This window comes from Stereum hirsutum, assembly GCF_000264905.1.
Source record: "Stereum hirsutum FP-91666 SS1 unplaced genomic scaffold STEHIscaffold_6, whole genome shotgun sequence".
In the NCBI taxonomy this organism is placed as follows: domain Eukaryota; kingdom Fungi; phylum Basidiomycota; class Agaricomycetes; order Russulales; family Stereaceae; genus Stereum; species Stereum hirsutum.
The window spans coordinates 1,660,501-1,682,808 of NW_006763136.1; the positions used below are offsets into that span (position 1 = coordinate 1,660,501).

General features: G+C 50.8%; 10 protein-coding genes across 10 annotated transcripts; 5 read left to right on the plus strand and 5 right to left on the minus strand.

Moving 5' to 3' along the window:
• Window positions 1-397: 397 nt before the first annotated feature.
• On the minus strand, window positions 398-3,144 carry STEHIDRAFT_96629 (Dihydropteroate synthase). The gene is made up of 4 exons (XM_007303668.1): window positions 2,671-3,144; window positions 2,085-2,597; window positions 1,769-2,016; window positions 398-1,712 (listed from the first exon to the last, which is right to left on the minus strand). The coding sequence occupies exons 1-4, from the start codon at window positions 2,929-2,931 to the stop codon at window positions 503-505; spliced, it is 2,232 nt and encodes a 743-aa protein (XP_007303730.1). The 5' UTR covers window positions 2,932-3,144; the 3' UTR covers window positions 398-502.
• Window positions 3,145-3,421: 277 nt separating this feature from the next.
• STEHIDRAFT_110700 (TPR-like protein) lies at window positions 3,422-4,614 on the plus strand (the record flags this gene model as incomplete). Its single annotated transcript, XM_007303669.1, has 6 exons — window positions 3,422-3,554; window positions 3,616-3,680; window positions 3,738-3,881; window positions 3,920-4,086; window positions 4,148-4,364; window positions 4,426-4,614. The coding sequence occupies 6 exons, from the start codon at window positions 3,422-3,424 to the stop codon at window positions 4,612-4,614; spliced, it is 915 nt and encodes a 304-aa protein (XP_007303731.1).
• Window positions 4,615-6,455: 1,841 nt separating this feature from the next.
• On the minus strand, window positions 6,456-8,340 carry STEHIDRAFT_96635 (uncharacterized protein). The gene is made up of 6 exons (XM_007303670.1): window positions 8,142-8,340; window positions 7,934-8,065; window positions 7,815-7,874; window positions 7,726-7,760; window positions 7,596-7,667; window positions 6,456-7,520 (listed from the first exon to the last, which is right to left on the minus strand). The coding sequence occupies exons 1-6, from the start codon at window positions 8,214-8,216 to the stop codon at window positions 7,130-7,132; spliced, it is 765 nt and encodes a 254-aa protein (XP_007303732.1). The 5' UTR covers window positions 8,217-8,340; the 3' UTR covers window positions 6,456-7,129.
• A 449-nt stretch (window positions 8,341-8,789) lies between these two features.
• On the plus strand, window positions 8,790-10,246 carry STEHIDRAFT_78462 (uncharacterized protein). The gene is made up of 5 exons (XM_007303235.1): window positions 8,790-8,987; window positions 9,122-9,262; window positions 9,324-9,421; window positions 9,475-9,552; window positions 9,675-10,246. The coding sequence occupies exons 1-5, from the start codon at window positions 8,922-8,924 to the stop codon at window positions 9,934-9,936; spliced, it is 645 nt and encodes a 214-aa protein (XP_007303297.1). The 5' UTR covers window positions 8,790-8,921; the 3' UTR covers window positions 9,937-10,246.
• A 516-nt stretch (window positions 10,247-10,762) lies between these two features.
• Window positions 10,763-11,498, minus strand: STEHIDRAFT_121115 (uncharacterized protein; the record flags this gene model as incomplete). Its single annotated transcript, XM_007303671.1, has 5 exons — window positions 11,380-11,498; window positions 11,298-11,325; window positions 11,113-11,231; window positions 11,026-11,042; window positions 10,763-10,937 (listed from the first exon to the last, which is right to left on the minus strand). The coding sequence occupies exons 3-5, from the start codon at window positions 11,116-11,118 to the stop codon at window positions 10,766-10,768; spliced, it is 195 nt and encodes a 64-aa protein (XP_007303733.1). The 5' UTR covers window positions 11,119-11,231; window positions 11,298-11,325; window positions 11,380-11,498.
• A 117-nt stretch (window positions 11,499-11,615) lies between these two features.
• Window positions 11,616-13,523, plus strand: STEHIDRAFT_96638 (Aldo/keto reductase). The gene is made up of 12 exons (XM_007303672.1): window positions 11,616-11,654; window positions 11,737-11,763; window positions 11,828-11,924; window positions 11,988-12,024; window positions 12,095-12,184; window positions 12,251-12,536; window positions 12,598-12,612; window positions 12,668-12,768; window positions 12,835-12,992; window positions 13,050-13,123; window positions 13,183-13,239; window positions 13,297-13,523. The coding sequence occupies exons 1-12, from the start codon at window positions 11,630-11,632 to the stop codon at window positions 13,380-13,382; spliced, it is 1,053 nt and encodes a 350-aa protein (XP_007303734.1). The 5' UTR covers window positions 11,616-11,629; the 3' UTR covers window positions 13,383-13,523.
• A 264-nt stretch (window positions 13,524-13,787) lies between these two features.
• Window positions 13,788-16,057, plus strand: STEHIDRAFT_96640 (WD40 repeat-like protein; the record flags this gene model as incomplete). Its single annotated transcript, XM_007303673.1, has 3 exons — window positions 13,788-14,225; window positions 14,420-15,292; window positions 15,350-16,057. 3 exons carry the CDS (start codon window positions 13,788-13,790, stop codon window positions 15,791-15,793), a joined length of 1,755 nt encoding a protein of 584 aa, XP_007303735.1. The 3' UTR covers window positions 15,794-16,057.
• A 147-nt stretch (window positions 16,058-16,204) lies between these two features.
• STEHIDRAFT_96644 (class I glutamine amidotransferase-like protein) lies at window positions 16,205-17,595 on the minus strand. The gene is made up of 6 exons (XM_007303674.1): window positions 17,307-17,595; window positions 17,114-17,227; window positions 16,868-17,050; window positions 16,665-16,814; window positions 16,529-16,603; window positions 16,205-16,460 (listed from the first exon to the last, which is right to left on the minus strand). The coding sequence occupies exons 1-6, from the start codon at window positions 17,367-17,369 to the stop codon at window positions 16,359-16,361; spliced, it is 687 nt and encodes a 228-aa protein (XP_007303736.1). The 5' UTR covers window positions 17,370-17,595; the 3' UTR covers window positions 16,205-16,358.
• A 615-nt stretch (window positions 17,596-18,210) lies between these two features.
• On the plus strand, window positions 18,211-19,072 carry STEHIDRAFT_55633 (Thioesterase/thiol ester dehydrase-isomerase; the record flags this gene model as incomplete). The annotated part of the gene is made up of 5 exons (XM_007303126.1): window positions 18,211-18,484; window positions 18,575-18,632; window positions 18,703-18,795; window positions 18,858-18,927; window positions 18,995-19,072. The coding sequence occupies 5 exons, from the start codon at window positions 18,211-18,213 to the stop codon at window positions 19,070-19,072; spliced, it is 573 nt and encodes a 190-aa protein (XP_007303188.1).
• Window positions 19,073-19,143: 71 nt separating this feature from the next.
• STEHIDRAFT_130861 (alcohol oxidase) lies at window positions 19,144-21,670 on the minus strand (the record flags this gene model as incomplete). The annotated part of the gene is made up of 13 exons (XM_007303675.1): window positions 19,144-19,194; window positions 19,247-19,314; window positions 19,372-19,473; window positions 19,535-19,919; window positions 19,974-20,047; window positions 20,106-20,218; window positions 20,336-20,443; window positions 20,500-20,543; window positions 20,598-20,993; window positions 21,057-21,133; window positions 21,186-21,245; window positions 21,306-21,445; window positions 21,498-21,670. The coding sequence occupies 13 exons, from the start codon at window positions 21,668-21,670 to the stop codon at window positions 19,144-19,146; spliced, it is 1,791 nt and encodes a 596-aa protein (XP_007303737.1).
• Window positions 21,671-22,308: the final 638 nt, after the last annotated feature.

Consider the following 22,308-nt stretch of genomic DNA (forward strand, 5'->3'; position numbering starts at 1 on the left):
CACTCATCATCCTGCCCATCCTTCCATCGTTCGTTACTCACGCTGCTTACTCTTTCTTAGGAACCCCAACCCCGAGAAATAAACTTCTCACCACCACCATTTCTCATTCACTCCTTTCTGGAGCGGAGGATTCGCGCCCCGGATAGGGCATCGCCTCCGTTCGGATTGGGTTCGCCTGGGTGGCAGGTTATCGTTGGGTGTATCGTGTCTTGCCGGTCGCTATGTTCACTGTATTCGCATTTCTCTCTTCGTCTCCGCATGCATGCCACTGTTTCGCATACTCTCCTCTATGCCCAATCCACCTATGCACTAGGGCAAAACTCCAAGACTTCGTGTGACTGATGCAGCATGATTGAGTCATGAATGATATCGCGCAATAACTCAGGCAGTTTGGAAGGGTAAAGCTACGCTGGTGTTGAAGCTGAATATACAAAGCTACAAAGCTACAGTATAAAGTCACCTCGGCGCCGCGATATTTCTGTGCATCGCTCTTTACTCGCATTTACCCCCACAACATATTCGCCATCCTCGTCACATCTCCCATCTCCAGTGTATCGTGCACCCTGACCACCGTAGCCCCTTGCTGAACCGCACACGCCACACCAGCAGCCGTCGCCCATCCCCTCTCCATCGGCTGGACTTCCCTGCCCTCATAACTTCCTCCATCCTCCACATCACCCTCTTCCAGAATCTTGCCCAAGAAAGACTTGCGCGACGTGCCAATCAACTGGGGATAGCCTTTGAGAGGGTTCCTTAATGGGCTCGAAGATGGTATCGTCGGGGCTGTAATCTTCGCAGCGTCCCGCAGAATGTCCAGATTACCCTGAACGGACTTGCTGAAACCGACCCCAGGGTCGACCATCACTAGCCATCTCCGGATGCCACCCTTCCCTCGAACGATGGCCTCCACTTTCTCGCCTAGTTCGAGAATAACGCCTTCCAAGACCGCATCCTTGCCTGCGTACTCGTACGCAGAATAGTCCTTGTTCTGTCCGGCGTCGCCGCGGGAGTGCATGAGGATGACCGGGACAGAAAGTTCCCGGGCAACAGAACGCATCTCAAGGAGGTGGGAGGCTGAGTCGGATGTGAGAGGATAGGAAGGACCGGTGAAAGCGTAGACGTCGTTGATGCAGTTTGAGCCGGCAAGTACAGCGGCTCGAGCGACGTCCGGACGGAAGGTATCGACACTGATCAGCATGTCCTTCAATTGAGGTTTTGCTTCCCTATCCTTGCCCTCCTCCGAAGCGTACGTTCGTATAGCCTGTATCATGGGCACGACTCTGTTGATTTCCTCCTCGGGCGACACATAGTCTGCCCCAGGTCGTGTAGAGTACCCTCCCACGTCGATGATCTGTGCTCCAGCCTTCAAGGAGGAAGAAGCATATGAAAGACCAGTGGATATGGTGTTGTGGGTCGAGCCATCGGAGAAAGAATCGGGTGTGGCGTTGAGAGTCGCCATGATACGGGTTTTCTTGTGGGGATCCGGGACGCCCGGGATTGAAGAGGCTGGGAAGGACCAACTCTTCACTGTCGGTGGGACGAGGGGAAGAGAGGCTGTGGAGGTTATGGAAGTAGGGGATGAGAGTGGATAGCGAGGGAAAGGAATGACTTTGTTCATTGGCCAGGCGTCGGGAGGGTTGGTGGCGAGGACATCGTTGAGCATCTGATGGATGGTTTTCTTGAACACAGGGTGGATGTAGTCCGGGATCATACTGTCATGTACAGCATGGTCAGTGGCCGCAAAAAAGGTTGCTGAAACATAACTTACTCGCTGAGTGGTCTGAGGGCAAACTCACGCTCATACATTCGTGGATGTGGAACGACGAGCTGTCCTTCGAGATTATCAAGAGAAGCACGACCATGCTCCGGGCGAGTGTCAAATACGAGATCGTCGTAGGTCAGGATGTCAAGGTCGACTGCCCGAGGGCCATTGCGTATGGTTTTTACTCGTCCGACGGCGTCTTCGACATGCTTGACGAGTTTGAGCAGCTGGACGGGCTCTAAGTCTGTCTCGACCTGCGATAAATCACAACGGTGTGTATTGTGAGGATCTATCATTTGTGAAGAACATAGAATGAACGCACGATACAGGCACCGTTGATGAATTTTGGCTGGTCCGTCACATACATCGGTGCAGTCTCGTATAGGAAACTTGTGTTGACTACTGCAACCTCAGCACCGGTGGGGAGTCCAGCTAGGGACGACCGCGAGGGATCCTCCAACAACCGTAGTGCAAGCTCGATGTTCGCGAAGCTGTCTCCCAAATTCGAGCCTAGTGCGATAGCAGCGGTATGCAGGTCTCCCTTTTGAATTGACGGCGATGATTTTAACCTCTGAGCGATAAGCTTGGCGAGGCCCAGCGGAGACTCTATTGGGCCAGAAGCAGAATTCGCGGAAACTCCAGGTGCTGAGTCGGTATCGTAGTCACGAAGCGTACGGATAATTTCCACCTCTGCGGCTTCTGCGAATACGAGGGCTTTCGGTTTGGCCGCGCGAACTGTAACAATATCACTACGTCGGCCAGTGTATCGCAGTGCGGTGAGGGCTACAAGAGAAGCCAGCGACTCGATAGAGACAAAAGAAGAGTCTTCCACGGCCTGAAATATAAAATTTGTAGGATGTCAAAAAGTCAGTTCAAAGTGCTTCACTGGAGAGATGGTTGCATCTCGCCTCACGAAGCTGCTTGCCCAGAGTGCGAAAGTTGAATGGTCCAACAATTTCATCGTGGGACTTCGACAGGTCGATGTTGAAATGTACGACTTGCTTGTCCTCCCTCTCACAAGCATTCAGTCCCACGATGGTGTTACACTTGAGTTCTTCGATTGTCCAGACATCCCGACCAACCCTAGTCCCATTGCGCCGCCTTGTGGATTGGATGCCAAAGCCCTCCGCGTATGGTGATGCCCTGGGTTTGACCAAGCTGACCTTCATCTCCTGGATCGTGTCGAATGCATTAAAACATGTGGCGAAAACATGGTCCAATACGGTCTCGAGGGAAGCAAATCCAGATACGAGATGTGGCACCTCCAGCGATTTGAGCAAGGTGGAAGACAGGGAACCGTAATCTATTGAGGCTGCGACATCATCGTTCAGAGCTGCAGGGCGAAGATCGTGAGGGATAGTTAAGCTGAGACGGAGAGGTTGTTTCGTCGGGAGTGAGGGGTTTTTGGGTGGCCATTGTGCTCCGTTCGAGATGGGTACGATGAAGAGTAGGTTCCGGACTCGAACAGAGTCTGATGGCAGACTATCCTGCTGGTCGACCGACATATCAGCTTGAGTCTGTGAAATCAAGATGAAGAAAGTTTTATACTACCTTACCGTTGTGTGTGGGTGCGCGCCGGTCCCGGTCATGATGGTTGTCGGCAGAAGCACGAAAAGCGGCGAAAGCCTGAGCGGCACCTTCTTGTGGCCCACCAACATCATGTCCGACCTCACCTCTGCTCTTCAACGACTCGCCAACTACCGCTCGCACAATACACGTGCATCGAAGGATGTATTCGAAAGCGGAGTCGTAGTACTGAAGCAAAACGCTATCAACAAATTAGGGGACGATAGTACGTAGTTCAACATATCCTCTCACTACGCGTCATTCATGTTCAAGCCATTCGAGTTTAGGCTGGTCTTTTTTGGAACAATTGGCTCTTGCTGCCATCGATGTCGGCAGGTACGACGTTGCAGATGTACGCGTCATATGTTTTGTTCATCAGTCAGAGTACTGACGGATGAGTGAATTACAGGAGTGTCTGAAGCGACTAGCAGAGAAGTTCCCTGCTTCGCCACGAGTAGACTGCTTGCAAGGGATATTCCTCGAGGGTACCCAGTCACCTCAACTTGCGTTAAAGTACTATGGTAAGCTCCTGGAAACTGACCCAGCCAATGCTGTGAGTCCTTCATGCACATTTACCCTCGTACGTGGCAGCTCAATAGTCTCATATGTAAGGCAGCATGGAAGCGTCGGATATCTGTCCTCAGACGGCTGGGTCAGATAGAGACCGCCGTGACAGAGCTGACACAATTCTTGGACACGTTCTATAACGACGTCGAGGGATGGCTTGAGTTGGCAGACATATACACCTCGTGTAACCAGTGCGTCTGTTCGTTCAGTTCTTGCTATCAGACAAGCTCAATGTGGCGTGGCGTTCATTAGATATACTCTGGCCCTGCAGGCCCTATCGCATGTCCTCATTCTGTCACCACAAAACCCATTCTATGTCCTCCAAGCAGCCGAGACTGCGTACACACTGGAAGACATACCGCTAGCAATCAAGTGGTTCCTTCTGGTCGTCGACATGACCACTGATGAAGATGCTCAAAAGACAAAACCGACGGGAATAATCGTTCGAGCATGGTACGGGATTGCACTGGTACGTTTGTTCTCCGTTCAAAGTTCTGGTCAACTTTCTCACCGCATTCGTCTCTGTTCAGTGTTCTCGAAGGCTCAAGAGCCCGTCAGGAGCTCATTCACAATCTAATACAAGCGTACCTAAAGACATGCTAGCCATTGTAGCACTCGCGAGGGATGTTCTTCTGGATGCGTACGAGAAACGCAAGGGAACGACGCCGCAAGGGACTACAGAGGTGTTGAAGTGGTTGGAGGATTTCAGGTTCGATTGAGATGGACGAACGGACTGCTTAAGTTATGTACCTTCTCTTTCTGCTTTGTCTTCCGGATATGGTTTGCATATGGATATCACATTTGTGCTGGTGTCATGGATAATGAAACCGCCGAGCTTCTGCCACACTCGACAGGCAACTTAGTAGTGCCAATCGATGGAACTCGGGCCAAATTGTTTGGTCAGAATGTCTTCTTATTTGTTGACTATATACGTTTGACACGCTGACGAAACGTTACTATTGTCCTAGTAGCATGTGGTGCTTCTGTCCCTCGAGGGTCACTCGTGGAGAATCACAATAAAGCAAAAGATACGGTTCTGCCGTCTGATTCCCACAAGTCCATCACTATCATGTTGTGCGTACAGGTCTTCCTTTAAGTAATAAGCTCCTTCCTTTCGCGTCCACCTTTGTTCACCCGAAAAGAACATCACGTCTCGTACATACACATCCCTTTCAGTCCTTTGTCCTCGGCCGCAATCACACGGTCGCCACATCAACGGGGACGCCCAAATCTTTCGCGAAGGTTCTCTGCGAAACGCGCGTACGGTCATTGTGGCCAAGAAGGGAAAGTGTCGCCCTTACGATTTGAGCGTCCGACATCCTTCGTGCTATATAAAGGCGATCGATTTCCTAGGGGAGCTCCTTACGCCAAACCCCTTCTCCCTCCCACCCTCTGCCCAATTCGTTCTCGTAGGCCCGGGCAGCTACCCTACCTCTTCTACACTTCTCCATTCTCTGTACATATTAATTCATCCGCCGCCCCTCCCCTCCCTCCCTCCTCTTCTCCTTTCTTGTAAAAGATAAATTAAAATCCTTTTTTGGACTACGAGCGAAGTGAGCGCTTCCGTCTTTGTTTCATCCATAAACAGGCCGCTGACGACCAGATTTATCACTCATTTGTAGCGGAAACTTGCCATCTCAGTATGTGCTGAGTCCACAAACACCCTGTTATGTGTCTGGCTGGCTTGTTTCCATTCAGCTTTGTGTTCTCCCTGCGTAAGTGTATCTTGCTACACCACTGCATACGTCGATGCTTACGTCGACGTGCGCCTCTCGTTGTTTACAGAAATCAATTACCCCAAGTTCATCCCAGCCTCGGCATCTTGCTGACACCGTCTGTCAATCGCAGATCTTTGCGCTTGGTGGTAGTCCAGTCCGTTCACCGGATTCAACACAAGTGTACTACTCCAACCTCACCCAGAAACGGACCGTCATGCCCATGATGTCGCAGCGCTCCCCTAGCTGTTCTCCGTTCCCAAAGAACAGAACAGAACCTGCGTCCAATTCCCTCTGTAAGCTCTTAGTTCAAGCTCACGCTACGCCACCGTCTTTTCTTGCTGCATGCTGACTGGTTCCAACCCGATTCATTATTCAGCTCTTTCCTGCAGGGGATTGCGATGTAGTCACCCTCACCCTCACCCTCACTCTCACTCTCCCCCTCCCCTTCTCCTTATCTCCACTTCCGCCACAACCTCCTCACTCCTCACGTCCGCCGATCATCGCCAGCTACAGACTGCACGCTCCCCCACGTTCGCGATGCACCTTGTCACTTCACCCCCACCTTCGACCGCGATCCTTGGTTCAGAGTGGGGGAGGGTCCGTCGCACTGATATGTTTTCTTGTTTGATGCCATTATGCACGTATGTTTTATGTTCTTGACCATGAGTGATTGTCCTCCCAAACGGTGACGAGGCCGACATGGACAGATTCGGCCTTGGACTAGCGGTTGGCCATGCGTGAGGTTATTGTTTCCTCTCTTAAGTAGTTCTGCGGACAATAGTCAGGCATGAGCACGAATCATTCGACGAACTCAGACTGGTCGATAGTCTATGCTATGGGAAGAACTAGCAACAGCCCACTGCCAAATCATGCAGAAGGGTATACGCCACACAATTGCAGCTGATCAAAACGCGAAGTGATACTGTACATGCGGAATCGAGGTATAGTACTAGAGTATAACTCAGACTGAACGTGTGTATGTATGAGGTATGTGTATATCGGGAGAAGTAAAAAAAATGAACCAGGATTCTATCCGTTCTCTTCTCAATCGATGAGGTAGAGGCGGCTGCGGCCGTGGCCGGTGAAAGGGAAGCCTAATCAGGTGGCGCGAGAGGTCGGGGCGACAGAAGATGAACGGGGATCGTAGCTGGCTGAATGAGCGACGAGAAGAGAAGATCGAAGTGCAGAGGAGGAGGACGGGGAATGGCGCTGTGACAGGGAGGAAGACGACATATCGAAATGGGGGAAAGTGACGAGGAAGAGTTGAAGGTGCGATTAATCCAAGAAAGAGGCTATAAACAATAAACCGTCCATGAAAGATGCAACCCGTACATACGAACGACCAGCCAAAACGACCATGCATAGGGCGAAGTCTCGGATACGCGGGCACTAACTGGCGTCTTGGTGGCGATACTGCAGTTTGCCAAAAACTGCAGTTCTATCCGATGACAAGATAAAAGTGAAGAAAAAAAGGCGAGGAGAAAGCGAGAAAGCTCAACCAAGAAACGAACCCGCCTCACGAGAATAGAACGGGCAGAATTGCCACAACACCTGCCCAAGCCCAACTCCATCTTGACCCTCCGCCGACCACTGCAACCACCCCATCCGAGCTCGCAGCCGTCGTCGACGACGCAGCGCTTGAAGAGCTCGTCTTGCTTCCTCCGCTGGATGATGTCGTGTGACTTGATGACGACGAGGAAGCGCCCGTTCCGGTTGATTTGGCACTCGATGTTGACGGTGTGAACGAAGATGCGGGATTAGTAGAGACGGAGAGTGAGGCGGTATTGGAGAGTGTGATTGTGGATATTTCTGCTGGAGATGTCGCGGATGAGAGGGTGGTAGGGATGGGGAGGGTGGATGTCAAGGAGGCGACCGGAGAGGAGAAGGAGCCGGACATTCCGTCAAGACTGATGCACAGTAACCGAGCAAGGCGATTCCCATCAGTAAGTGGTGGCTATCCAGCAGTCGTAGAATATACGCACGCGAATGCCGGGGTGAACGATTGATAAGCTCCAGAGTTGTTGGTGAAGGATGTGGAAGTGAACGCCACATAGCTAAGAGATTCCGTTCATGTCAGATACTTTGCGTGAATGAAGTGTTGTTAGAACTCACTATGAACTGGAATCTGGCCCGGCTTCTGCATTGGGCTATAAAGCGCAGTCCGTAAGCAGCGAGCGTGAACCACCAAAATTTCTACTCACAGTGAAGGTTAGAGAATGCACAGAGCTGACATCCACGGCCTCAATCGACTGAACAAGTTGCTACAACACGGAATGATCATTAGTGTTCCCGCGACGGCTAAAGTAAGCTGGAAACTCACAAGCTCCCCGTAGTACAGCCCTACGGTGCAAATCCCGACTGTGCTAAGCAGAGGTTGTGTACCGTCGTCTAGCCATTCGATGGTACATGACTGGCCTGCATGGCAAGTTGTACCGACGTTCGGGCTGGTGACCTATGTGGACCATAGACCACGGAATGAGTGGGGATAAAAATATAAGATGACAAAGGGTGAAACCAAGAATACCCACATATAAAGCCGCAAAGCACAGGGGGATATAAATGTTGAGGGCGAAAAGCGCCAAGACGGATCGTGAGGGGGACATGGGCAATAGAGTGGAGACCAAAGTAGCCGTCTATTAGAGTACAGCTGCAAAAGAGTGTGGTTGATATGAGGATGAAGATCAAATGTGTGAGATGGGGAGATGCGAGCGCTGGCAATGCATTCACAAGTGATGAGAAGGACTCCGTCGACAGAAACGTCAACTTACTCTATCGCAGTTCCGTCCAAAACGGGCTGCAATCCGTTGCCAAAACAAGCATCGCCACGTGTTCCGTCGCGTACGGGCGAAGTCAAGGCACGGTCGTCGAGTTGCTTACTCGCCAAGTCCTCCTCTCGTTCGGGTTGGAATATTTTTGCGATTTTTTTGTGCGGCCAACTTACCTTTAAAAATGAGAGCTGATTGCGACGAGTACAGGGAAGAGAGCCCTACATCCGAACGCATGGGTCGCCGGACTCGATAGGATGAGAAATTAGCGCAAATGATGCAAAATATAGCGGCCAAGAGGCGGGATATTGTCAGGAACGGCCGGATGGAATATCCTCCGCAGTACCGATTTTGGGTAGCAGCGAATATAAAACCGTGAGCGCAGGCGCGGTATCCCCCTTCGCCCTTAGTTTCGCTCTACATCGCAGAAAACACTCTCGTCGCGGCTTTCGTCGTCCACACTCTCTTTATCCACTCTCGCTCTTTTGCACACCCCCGAACCCTCCTAAACCCACCTTTCTTCTTTTTCGTAAATCTTTCGCCATGTTCGGATACGCTACTGCCCTCATTCTCGCCGCCGCCGCCCCTTCGGCCCTTGCGACTGTCTACGTGAGCCCCCCCAATTCGCTTCACTCCACTCTTCGTTTGTGCTGATCAATGGACTGCCACAATCTCTATCACACACGTCTCATTCTTGGACACCAACTCTCTGTCCCTGCTGTTTGCCATCGATCTCGCCGCAGGTCACCGCACCCGTCGCCTCCACCTCCTGGGCTGCTGGCTCCAGCGTCACCCTCACCTGGCAGGAAGACGGCACTACCCCCAGCCTCGGTGACTTTGGTCCCGCTTCCATCGGTATCTACGTCGGAAACGTCAACGAGCAGGTTCGAGCTTTTCCCTCGCTTTCCACGTACCTAGTCAATTCTCATCATTTCAATACTACAGACTCTCCTTCAAACCATTTCGGACAGCCTTGATGTTAGCAACGCTACCTCCATTGACTTCACTCCTGATGCCTCCATCGGTGCGGACAGCGACGCATAGTACGTTTCCTTCGCCCGTTCCATCGAATATCCTATTCACAGGACCTGTTCAGCTTCATTCGCTTCCAGTCAATCAGCGCTATGGACGACACCTCTGCCTACCATGTCCAGGCTTTCTCATCCAAGTTCACGTACGTTTCACTTGCCCTTGTTCCTCTCAAAGGTCCCATCAGCTGATTCATCACCAAATCTACCCATCTTTCTGCCCTCCCATCTCGTTTTGATCCAAATCCCATCACTCAAAAATATACAGCATGACCGGCATGACTGGTACCTTCAACGCGACCGTCCTCGCTGAGATGAGCAGCACCGCCTCTGGCTCTGCCAGCTCCACCGCCTCATCCGCGTCCGCCTCCTCTACAAAGGCTGCCTCCACGACCAAGGCCTCGACGGCCAGCACCGCAACTGCGTCCGCCTCGAGCGACTCTACCAGCGGTGCGGAGAGCAGGACCATCGTCAACGGCGTTGTCGGCTTGGCCGGCCTCGCTGCTGCTGGTGTCGCTTACTTCCTTTAGAGAGTTGAATCGTCGTTTTCTTTTCTTTTGCTGAGGGTGACAGGATGACTTCTGCGCGATCCGAGACCGCACCAGACTTCCGAGCATTTGATATCCATTTTCGTGTTTGATTGCTTCCATCTTTATTCCATTCTGCATTCTTCTCTGGATCTTTTTGTTGTATGGTGTTGTGTTTTGACTGATACCACACTACTGATTGATTCGAATCCGATTCCCCATGCATCGCCTTCGTGCGTGCAAACCACTACCTACATCGCTATGCCCAGAGTCCTCTACCTTTTGACTTCTGACTATCATCCGACCAGTCCTCACTATCCCTCACGAACTTACACGCATACGGTATACACCGACGACGACCAGCGACGCGTATACCACTGCTACAGGCTTGCAGGTCGTCGCGCCCCTTTGCGTTGCGTGTGATGAGAACTTCATCTTACACTCGTTCATAGCCATGTAGATGTGCTTGTGATGTTTCTGTGTTGCCTTTTCCTTTTCTTCATTCGGGTGATATAATATTGGATCTAATTCTTTTTTTGGTTCTACGGCCATTGTTGATCCTGAGCATGACGCCACAGCAACCGGTAGGTGGTGTAAATGCAACAGTGTGCAGACGACTCACCGGTTCCAATCCTTATGGCCATCGAGTGTCAACACAGGGTGGCGCGAGTGGCGTGGCGTCTCCGAATCAAGTTCCGCCTTTGTCCGTGTTGCAATAAGCGCTCGGACGCACCCGTGTCGCTTCGGAGACGTTCATGGAAGTTGATTTTCACGGTGATCATAGCAAAACTACTAAACATCTTGTTTGTTTATTCACAAGCCTTTCATAGGTTCATGTCTCGCCACGACGACTGTTTACTATTGAATCTACCGGAGCAGACCTGCGAGTCTCGGAGTTTCCGGAGTTCTTAGCCGACTTGCTGTGGCACAGTGGACCATCGTCTGGAGGCTCCGGGGGTCTTTCAGCTCTGCTGGCGCCGAGCAACAGAAGAGTGAGATTCGCAGTACGTCTATCCGCTCCGAATCATTCAGGCCTCAGCGTAAAACGCCAAGTCACCCTACCTCGACATCATTCTAATGTACATTTTTCAGAGTGCTCGGGGCATGTAGTAAGTGATTCGACGGGTGCAAAGGTCCAGAACCATTGAAGTCTGAAGATACATCTGTCGACTTCTCAAGCATCATGCCCCTCCAGCCCAATTGGAACGCGTTGCGTTCATGATCGTGACGACACCAGCGTTATCACACCGGATTTAATGTGGATGTCTCGAGTTCAGTCTTCCTCGGAGCAGTCTCCTGTAAGCAAAATAGCCAGGAGTCTCTATCTTCAGTTGGGCTGGTGCGATGATCAATCTTTATTTTAGTTGACCTCCGGTCTTTTTCATTACCAATGTCAGTGTTGTGGATGTGCATCAAGAAGTATTCACTAATACTTACTGTGAACAGAACGGATGAGCAGTGGGTGAACAGGGGCTGCTACTCCGTCGGTCTTCTGAGGTTGCGGCGGGATGCGGTTGTTCCTCGAGGTTATGACCCACACCAGCTAGAGCTATCCACACTCTATCAGCGAGTTCACAGCGTGTCTTCCCTCAGTAGGGATGTTTGTCAGGGTATATATACCGTGATCATCGTGGTTCTCATCTTCACTTCTCCCATCATCTTCCTTTGCTTGCTCCCACTTTCTACTACAGTCTTCATGGCTAATCGTCGCGTTCCGTACGGTAAGCTATGATTCCCTTTGATTCGTACCTATACGGAGACCTGATATATGGCTGGCTGAACGACGTCTATGCAATTTCACAGTTCGTGTGGGAAATTCGGGTCTCAAAGGTAAGTTTTCTTAGTTTACTGGGAGCTTCCGTGAGCATACTGATGCGAATACTTTTTGAATCAGTTTCTAAGCTCGTCTTGGGCTGTATGAGCTATGGTTCTCCTGAGTGGTCTCCATGGGTCCTTGAAGAGGAAGAGGCCATCAAGCACATCAAGGCTGCGTACGCAATACAGCCATGTCATTTACAAGTGTCCAGTTTTCTGAATATACTCACTGTGTTTAGCTATGACGCAGGAATCCAATCTTTCGATACATCGAACGTAATTCACGATTTATTCCTGAATATATAAATTCAAGCGCTAATCGATATCTTCTTCGGTATGTATGTAGGTTTACTCCAATGGACTGAGTGAAGTCATCCTCGGAAAGGCAATCAAGCAATTGAATCTTCCGCGAGAAGAAATAGTGGTCATGACAAAGGTGCTCATTTTCGACTGATTCTTGAAATCAACTGAGCTGATCATACATACTCGTCGCCGTTTCCAGCTTTGTGCTGTCGTCGGTCGCACCCCCAGCACGCCAGTCCAACGCCGTGCCCCAGCACAATTGGACGCCGACGGCTACGTCAATCAGTATGGCCTGAGCAGAAAGAATATATTCGCTTCCGTCAAGGCCAGTTTGGAGCGCCTCCAGCTGGATTACATCGACTTGTACTGGTGCCATCGCTTCGATTATAATACGCCTATCGAGGAGACGATGCAGGCACTGCATGATATCGTGAAGGCAGGCTATGTTCGCTATATCGGCATGAGCTCTTGCTATGCCTACCAGTGTGGGTTTTTCCCTATCTGTCAAGCGGAAGGCGTTGGACTGACAACTCGACTCATACTTAGTCCATGCCATGCAGAGTGCGCAAATAAGTTGCTTCTCGTGATGCGACTTTACTGACATGCGAGTACCTAGACTACGCGATCACACACAACCTCACGCCCTTCATTGCGATGCAGAACCATTACAACGTTGTTTACCGTGAAGAAGAGCGGGAAATGATGCCCACTCTCAAGGTAAGAAATTCATGTCATGTCATGCCATGACTGACTGACCGATTGACTGACCCGTCACGCCAACAGCATTTCGGCGTCGGCTCCATCCCCTGGAGTCCTCTTGCTCGCGGCGCAGTCACACGTCCCATCGATGCAGAGAAGACAGCCAGGGCCACCGGTGACCAGCTCTTGAAGCCTGATGCATATCTTGCAGATGGTACTGGCGGAAAAGACATCGTTCGCAGGTGTGTATTCATCTGCCTTGTACGTTCTTTAAACAGAAAGTCTGACGAATCAAGCAGAGTGGAGGAACTGGCGAAGAAGCATGGTGCAACGATGCCACAAGTGGCTTTGGCTTGGACTATGGCGAAAGATGGTCCGTCTCTATTTTTGTTTAACTAGGAACTGTGCTGACGTCTTGTGTGGATAAAATAGTTGTCTCTGCGCCCATCATTGGCACGACCTCACTCGAGAAGCTGGAGGACCTGCTGGGTATGTATACTGTTCGGCTGCAAAACTTACATTGATATTCATCCCATTATTTCTCAGGTGCATTCGATGTCAAACTCTCTGAAGAAGACATAAAGTACCTTGAGGAGCCTTACACACCTCTCCGTATCATTGGCCACATCTAAGTCCAAACTCAAAGCACAATGAATCTCGGGCGAAATCATGGTGGTAGAGATGTGTGACTGCCAAGTTTACCGTAGAAGTTTACTGTCATGAAACCGTTCATTGTCGCAATCGTATGATCCGTAATCCTGTATATCTTGCTCAAGGGTTGTAATGGTCGGTCTGTGTTTACGCGACATCATGGACTCGAGTTTCCGACAACCGGCCGGCCACAACAGATCTGCGCGACGCGTCTCGGTCACGTGACGTGTGCAAGTTCAAAGCACGTTGGATCGGCGCGTTCTTCAGCTCGTTTACCGCACGCGACATCTGTCCTCCCTCCTCTCCGACTCCCCTCTAGCGCGTCTCCTCATTTCTCTGGTACTAGAGTATCTAAGACCCCGAAAACACACTCTAAAGGAACACTCATGTCTTTCAATCCAAGGACACCCGCTCGTCATCGCGCGAAATCCGACGCCGCCTCCAAAACACCGCTAACGCCTTCTATCATCTCTGGCATCTCCAACATCAACGTCTCCACACCTGCTAATAAGAACACTAGGCCAACCAAATATGCCCCACCATCAACTGGTGGTGCATCTAATCCTTTTGTAACGCGTCCCCGGGCTACTTCAACTCGTGGGTCTTCGCGTCCTACCTCGCGACCAGCCTCACGCGCAGCTAGTCCAGTCAAGAGAGCTACATCCGGAGGGCTTCAGATTTCAGAGTCGTTGCAGAAGCAGGCAGGGACGGGGGTGGTGAGGAAGGGAGGGGTCGAGTCAAAGCTGGATGTGATGTCCAAGGGTCAGGCTCCACCTCCCAGGAAAGAGATCAAGCGTTCCAAGTCAACACCTGCCGGGCTACGCGTAAGTATCGGCTCAGTGGCATCATCATTCAATCGTACATTTTTGTGCAGTCTGTATGGAAGAGGCTTTTAAAATATTCGTGGACATATTTGCTGGATACCCCGTGACATTTGCGCGCGATGGGTTGAAGCATCCTTTCTCCTATAATCTCATCACGTCCTCCAAAATGTACTGACTGCTCTGTCTCTTCGTAGCGCGATGCTCCTGATCGCTTCATCACCACCCGCGACACAGATTCCGATGTCGCGGCTCGACTTGACATGATGAGTCTCAATCCTCAGTCCGCCTCACCAGGCCACACCGCCCGTCTCGTAGCCGCCACTGGTGTCCCCGTCAACAAACGCGTGCTATCCTACCACGAGGCACCTCCCGCTCCCTCCGACACCACCCTCTCCCAACAACGCGAATTCGCACGCCCACTTTACGCTCGTCCAGGAGCTCTCACTACCTCAACCGGTACTAAGACGAACAAAACCCGAAAGATAGCCCAACAGCCCGAGCGCGTCCTGGATGCACCGGGCATGGTGGACGACTTTTATCTGAACCTCTTGAGCTGGAGTTGTCTGAACACTGTGGCGGTCGCCCTGGCCGAGGCCGTGTACGTCTGGAAGTCCGCTACAGGAGAGGTCGTCCAAGTGGGCGAGGTCGACGAGAACACGTACATCTCTGCCGTGGAGTTCTCGGCAGATGGAAACTTTCTGGGTGTAGGGAATGGTGAGGGTGAGGTCGAGCTGTGGGACGTTGAGGCGGCTCAGAAGTTGAGGACCATGGGAGGTCATCAGGGTCAGATCGGGACGTTGAGCTGGAACGGACATGTTTTGACGTCGGGTTGTGGCGACGGAAGTATATGGCATCACGATGTGCGTATTGCGAGACACAAGGTCATGGAACTTATCGGTCACACGGGAGAGGTGTGCGGGCTGAAGTGGAGGCACGATGGGGAGTTATTAGCGAGCGGCGGGAACGACAATGTCGTGAACATCTGGGATGGTAGGATAGGCGATGTGAATGAGGGATCGAGGGGCGTGGCGAAGTGGACGAAGCGAAACCACACAGCAGCTGTCAAGGTACGGCTCGCCTCTTCACCTCTGTTCGGCTTTGGCTGACGGTTATTTGTTTTGCAGGCTATTGCTTGGTGTCCATGGCAGCCTTCCCTTTTGGCCTCTGGGGGTGGTACCAACGATGCCTCTGTGAACATCTGGAACAGTACCACCGGCGCCCGTCTACACACCCTCAAGACTTCTTCTCAAGTCACATCCATCCAATGGTCGCCTCATAAGAAAGAATTCCTCACTACCCACGGATATCCTACCAACAGCGTCATGGTCCACGCATACCCTTCACTTGAGAAAGTCGCAGAAATCCGAGACGCTCACGATAGCAGAGTGCTGTTCAGCTGCATCGGCCCCGACGGAGACATGGTTTGCACGGGTGCTGGAGATGAGAATCTTAAGTTTTGGAGGATCTGGGACGTCCCCTCGTCGACGAAGAAGAGCAAGACGTCCAGTAGCACGAGTATGGAGGGCAGGGGCGGGACAACTGGAAGTGGGATTTTATCGCTGCGGTGAACGCTTTCTATGGCGACATACGGCTGGAATGATGATCCAGAGGGGCGTTTGTTGCGTCCAGCTCTTTGATGTTCTGTTTTCTTGTCTTTGAATTCTTGTGTTATTTGTGCTCTGTTCGTTAGCATGGCTTGACTCACTACTGACCGGCGACACATCATCCTATATATCAAACATCTCTCACTATGACATACATCGCGATCCCTCCCACAACGTCTGCACTTTACGATCTTGGATGACTCGGCTCATACCTCACTTTGATTGCGCACCATACTACATATCTGTGCATAGAGTACCCTCACATCATTATTGGCATGGTTTTGGTTACGAATTTACTAGCTTTCAGGTTTCTCTGTCTTGCAAGTTCACGGGGTCTACGACTGCGTACAATCATATTTTTGGCAGTATTTAGTAGTTCATTTCAGTGGGAAGTGAACATAAAAGCGGACGGCTTCATCGCAAAAAATATCGGAAGCTAATAATCATTCAGACACTAATAATATACAATATATGGATACACGTCCAAAGGACACTTCTCTTTTGCTCTTCGCTACAACCTTGACATAGTTTAAGCTTGCGATTTCAAGGTCTGAGCGATGAGCTCGCCCAGGGGCTTCGCAGAAGCCGGGTTCTGCCCAGTGAGAAGGGTACCGTCAACGGAAACTTTGACCTGTAGACGTTGTGCTTATCAGCATGAAGCATGAGCATGCAGGAGTCTGAGAAACAAGTATAACTTACACCCCAGGGTTCGCTGGCCTTCTCAAAGACCGCACCAAGTTCTACCATCTTATCTTCTGGGACGAAGGGGATATCCTACACGCAATGACAGTGAGCGAACTGATCACGATGGGCACTGACGGGTTCGGAGACGTGCCTTGACCTTCCCGACCTGCTCCTCCTCGGCGCGGGTGAAAGCAGTGGCTTTCTTTCCAGCGAAGATATTCTTGCCATCAGTACCCTTGACACCGACAAGTGCTGCGGGTCCATGGCAAACGGCGGATACGATCTTGCCAGATTGGTAGAACTAACAATAGTACATCAACAGGCTGTTCGACCAAGTTAGGCAGCCCGACTGACCTTGGAGGCAAGCTCGATGTTGACTGGATCAGAAGCAAGATCAATGACGGGACCATGGCCGCCAACGTAGAAGATCGCGGCATAGTTCTCGTAGTTCACATCCTTGAGAGCCTTCGCGTTTGCAAAAAGCGACTGCACTTTCGGATCGGTGAGGAACTTCTGGCTCTCGTCATCTTTGAACATCTGGAAACGCCATCCGTTATGTCAATCGAAAGCAATCATCATCTGTCAATGTAGGGTCCTGACCTGAACAGAGACAGCATCGACAGGGGGATTTGGGCCTTTTGGAGCCGCGAAATCGATCTCGAAATCAGGAGCGAGAGTGTAGTATGGATGGGCAGCTTCGGGAAGGTACCATCCCTGCAAAGCATCAGTGAAGTGTCAGACACGACCACGGCCAGTTTTTTTAGAAAAAAAAAAAACAGCCCGAGACACATACGGTTTCGTTTCCGGTAAGAGTCTTATTGCACGAAGTGAACACGAAAAGGATGCTCTTGGTCATGGTGCGAAGGCTTCAAGGTAAGAGTCTGTGGTGTTCGGGTGTTGATCTACCTAGCGGGTGATAGTGAAGGTTGGGAGAGAGGAGGAACAGTGGTGCTTGGGATCTTTTATAGAGTAAATTTGTTTGGAAAAGCGGGATCGACACGATCTTCGTCATTCGGACGCTCCGCTCTGTCAGCCCGAGTCCGAGTCTTGCACTGCCATCAGTTCACTAGCGAGATAGGAACACAGTTCTCACCATTGTTTTCGTGCACTAGATAAGGAATCTGGGCTCCCTCACCCACTGAGAAATTTCGAGAAATTTCGGAGAGGAGCGCTCCCAAAGGCTCCCAAGTCTTCCAAGAGGTCTCGGAACGGGGAACGAATTGAAGCATTGGTTGCGTCATGGCTGTCTCCTAAAACACGTGCGATCGTTGTGGGGAAACAATGATATGTATTCCCACGCCACACTGGGGTCTACCGTTGCCACTCGCGTTGACCTCAGGATCGTTTCTTTCTGCAAACATCGCCGCTTGACTCATGCTCCTATCTCAGCAACACCGAAGAACACGCTCTGTAGGGTCTTGTGAGGCTTGGGAGCTGATGTTTTTAGAATCCATTGAACCCGGGCACGCCCATATGCCGGTATGAAGCCTCTCCTTTTTGAGTTCTCACAGCCGCCAGTGCCGGCAACTTGTGCTTGCGTATTATAAGTCGAGCTCTTCTTCCCACCCGCCAAACAGCAGTAAACGCTTATTCGCTCTCATCACATCTCAGACGACTACTGCTATATCCTGTCTCCTATGCCTTCAATTCCCCCATCTACTTCCGGAGCCACGCTGAGCCAATCAGTCGATGTAGACATGAAGTCTGTTCCAAAACAGAAACCCTGGATCGACCCGTACGCTCTGCCCAAAAGTGGCGACATCTCCCACGTCGAAGGCAATGTCTCAAATGAAATCAAACAGCTTGTTCAGAATACTTTTGTGGCTTACGGTATAGGTGACGACGACTGTTTTGCCGCTGCGGCAGGGAGGCAGGCTAGGTTTAAGGAGGTGAGGGTGAGTAAGAAGAGGCTTGTGGCGGGGAAAGAGAAGGTGGATTGTACGACGGTCTGGGAGGCGATTGTGACGAAGAGTAGGTGTCGTGCTCACGGGACGTTCAGGGTGACATGCCTTCTCGCAAGCTGATTCAATTCTGGGGTTTATACTGGGCCGTGATATCTAGGTATGGTCAACGGAGCCGGGATGTTGCATGGAGGATGCATTGCATACTTGGCTGACAAGTAGGTGTTCTGATCCCAATGTCACCTTCTGCATTTACCATACTTATGACTATTATGATAGTTGTGGAAGCACACCATTACTCGTCCTTGGTTTCCTACAAGATGTCAACGGAGTCGGTGTCACTCAGGGGTTGAGCATCTCATATCACTCTCCCGCACCTATGTAAGTTGCTTTACAGCACAGTGAAGAACAAGAAAGAACGAGGTCTCATTTCGTTGTCTCAGTGGTACATGCTTGCGAATAGAGAGCAATTCTATCGCCCTTGGCAGTAGGATCATGGCCGCACGATGCGAGGTTCGTTTACATGCTTCAATGTTTATATTGCGAAATATACTCATATTACATCTTGTGTTGACGACAGATGACAGACAAGAAGACGGGAAGAGTAGTTGCTTCGGCTCTCTTGAACAAGATGCAGCCTGTACCGGCGAAAATGTAGGCAGGGAAGGCTGCACATCCGGTTCGCAGTCTGTAATGATACACCGAGAGAGCAAAATACCCTTCAACGACTCAAAGCCTCGCTTGAATGACAGAATGGTCTTGAAGAATGAATTGAGCGCCCTGAAATTCTACTTATCAGCGATGCTCGTGAGGTCAGGTCTGAATAGCGCACCAGTTCGCCCAGAGCATACGCTACCGCCTGCGTATGGCAGGCCAGGGGGAATGGTATGACGCTCGTATCTGGAGAAGGAAGAGCGCGTCAGTGTCCCGGTACGGTTCGTGATGATAGCGACATGCCTGCCACTCGCAGTCCTTCTATCCCCTGAACTCGTAGTTCATTATCGACGACACCTTGAGCATACTTGGTGGTCATTGAACACGTTCCTCCTAAGTGCCACACTAGACGATATCAACTCGTAAGACTGAGTCCGTCCTATGAAATCGAAACATGGACACGAACGAGTACGCATTGTTTGTTTCAAGAGGTTCATCGTCTCTTCGCGCGTCGGCTTACTCTGAGGCTCAAGATATTCTGCCCATGCATCCGTACTAAAAATATCATATGCCTTCTCGACAGCAGCCACCATGACATCTTGATCAACTTGTTCCTTCAACTGGTTTAATACAATTTTAGGTTCCGAGACTTGACTCCCGTCCCTCGAGGTAGATGAAGAGAGTGTAATGGAGCCTCTTGATCGTGGAGCTAGGAGGACTGTGGCGACGGACATGTACGATGTCTTCCGTGGATCTTGGGCGAAGGTCAGACCATGGCCGTACATCAAAAAGTTCTCGAAGTGAGGGACTGTGGACCGAAGGAGCACACGTCCCTCCATAGGCGTCAGCTCCTGTTAGACCCCAGGTTAGCACATCCTGTATGTAGACTCGTATCTTTGACCCACGTGGTTTTGTCTCGTCAAAGTAGCTTCAATTTGGGACTGGGCATTTGTAAGACCAATCCATTCGTACGGAAGCCCTGTGGTTTTAGATAAGCATGTAATACGGCACGACGATAAACAGGAAGGAATATAGACCACTCATTAGCCCTTTCGAGTCGTTGACCCAGTCATCCATATGGCGTTCCATAGTCATAAGATTGAAAAGGTCCTCCGCGGTGTCTCCTCGACTCTGTTTGTTCAAACGGAACCTACATTGATCGTGTTAGACGGGCGTGCGTGGATGCACTCACAAAAAACCAGGTAGAGCGTACGTGACATCAATAAGCTATGCGCCCTGTGTCAGATATAGTGGGATGGAAAATAACACTACAAGACTTACGGGATGATCCCACAAGTGTTGGCCAACGGACGGGGAATCGTGGATAACCTCGAGACCGTGCTCGGTGAGATGGTCTGAGGGGCCAATACCGGAACTATACTCGGCTACTCGTACGATGAGTTGCGGATAACGAAGTAAGAAAAAGCATACGAGAGTAGCAAGTACGGGCTCTGAATTGCACCGGCCGTGAGGATCTGATGATGCATGATGAATTTAATGTGCAGGTCATCGGAGACGATCCCACTCACCACTTCCTTTCGTGCCCGAATAACGCCAAAACTGGTCTGCACCCCAACGCACCTATTAATTACACTTCCCTCTTTGTCCTGAGCGCACTCTGTGATAACCTTCTCCACCTTCAACGCCGTCCATATCTCAAGGCGCCCCTTCGAGGATTTCTCCTGGACCATGTGTTGTTTAAATTTGCGAATGTACTCGTTCGCTGACGACCTATTGCCCTCTGCATCCACACTCTCTGCAAGCTCCGAGTACCCCAACATATCGCCGCCGTTGATGTTGGGCAGACGCCTATGCCCGGACTGCTCGTAGGAGGCTGCAGCGACTTCTGACCAAGGGTTAGATCGCTGAGACTGAGAGATAGTCCTGACAGATATAGGATTTGACGACCGCGAAGATGTTTCCACCTACATGAAGTAGGTCAATGAGCATATATATCCTACAACATAGAGCGAGTAAAACAAACATACTCGATCGAAGATGTAGGAGATCCCTTCCCAAGAAAACGCACGATTGTCGACCAGCTCTGCCCACAGATCGTAATCGTCTGCCGGGACGGTTAGATAGAGCTGCTATCATTATGTGGGACAGGTGATCACCTTTCGGTCCACGGGTCCATATACAGTAGTTTATACAAGTGGATCCGCCCAAGACTTTACCTAAACGCGTAGAAGATGACTGAGCTAGTTTCAATGAAAGTGGACCTATTCGGTACGCACCACTGTTGATATCAATAGCTCGTCGAGTGATAGGTTCATCAGCAGAACTGCGGTACTGGGCATCAAAATTGGTGAAGTGAAGCGAGTTGGTCTGCAGCGGGAGCTCGCTGGAGATACGCAATTCAGGATCTTGCTCTATACTACACAAGAGACGATTCAGCGAAGCAAAGAGATCAACAGAAAGGTGCCTACGTCGTGCCTTGCTCGATAAGAAGCACGCTATGATGGCCAGCTTCTGCGAGTCTTGTTGCAAGCGCACATCCTGCAGGACCTCCGCCCACAACGACAAAGTCAAATTCAGGTGTCTCTGCGAACTTCAGACGAGGGACAGCGGAGTGATGGAATGAGTATATGAAGGAGTTCATCTATGAGTGCGAGAGCTGAAAAGTGTTGAGATGGTGGATGAGGAGAAAGAGCGCTGACAAACGCCTGCCGCTCACATCGCGTTAACATAAGGCATGCTTCTACTGAGGCGTGTTTCACCCCCACCTACTTACAGAGCCGGACTTGCGCTAGAATTCATGTCGAGGCAGATTGACGGCATAGTCGTAGTAAGCATAGACTGTGTCAGAAAGCTGCCGACTCCACGGTTGCAATGCGTCTCATCAATCGCGGGTTCTAGGCAATCCTAATTCTCTTCATACTTGCGCCACTCATAAGTACTCGATGTCGCCACACTGTCCAGGCAAGTGGCCGACGTTGGACAGCTCGGTTCAAGTTGGCACTACCAGCTTGTGACGCACTGCACCTGATAGAAGAAAACACCTGGGCGACTCGCGTTCTGATATAAGATACATGACAATGAATTCGGAAGAGACTCACAGACGGAGTAGCCTACGTCAGCGTTCGTAAGCCGAACAGCGGAATGGCCGATATAGACCGGTCCTGTCGAGTCAGCTTAACCTCTCGTGAAGTTCACAGGATGAGATCCATGACTCGCACAGAATAGTGCAGAAAGTCTGTACCAAAAAACGATATGTAGGTGGCCCAAGGCCGTTAATGA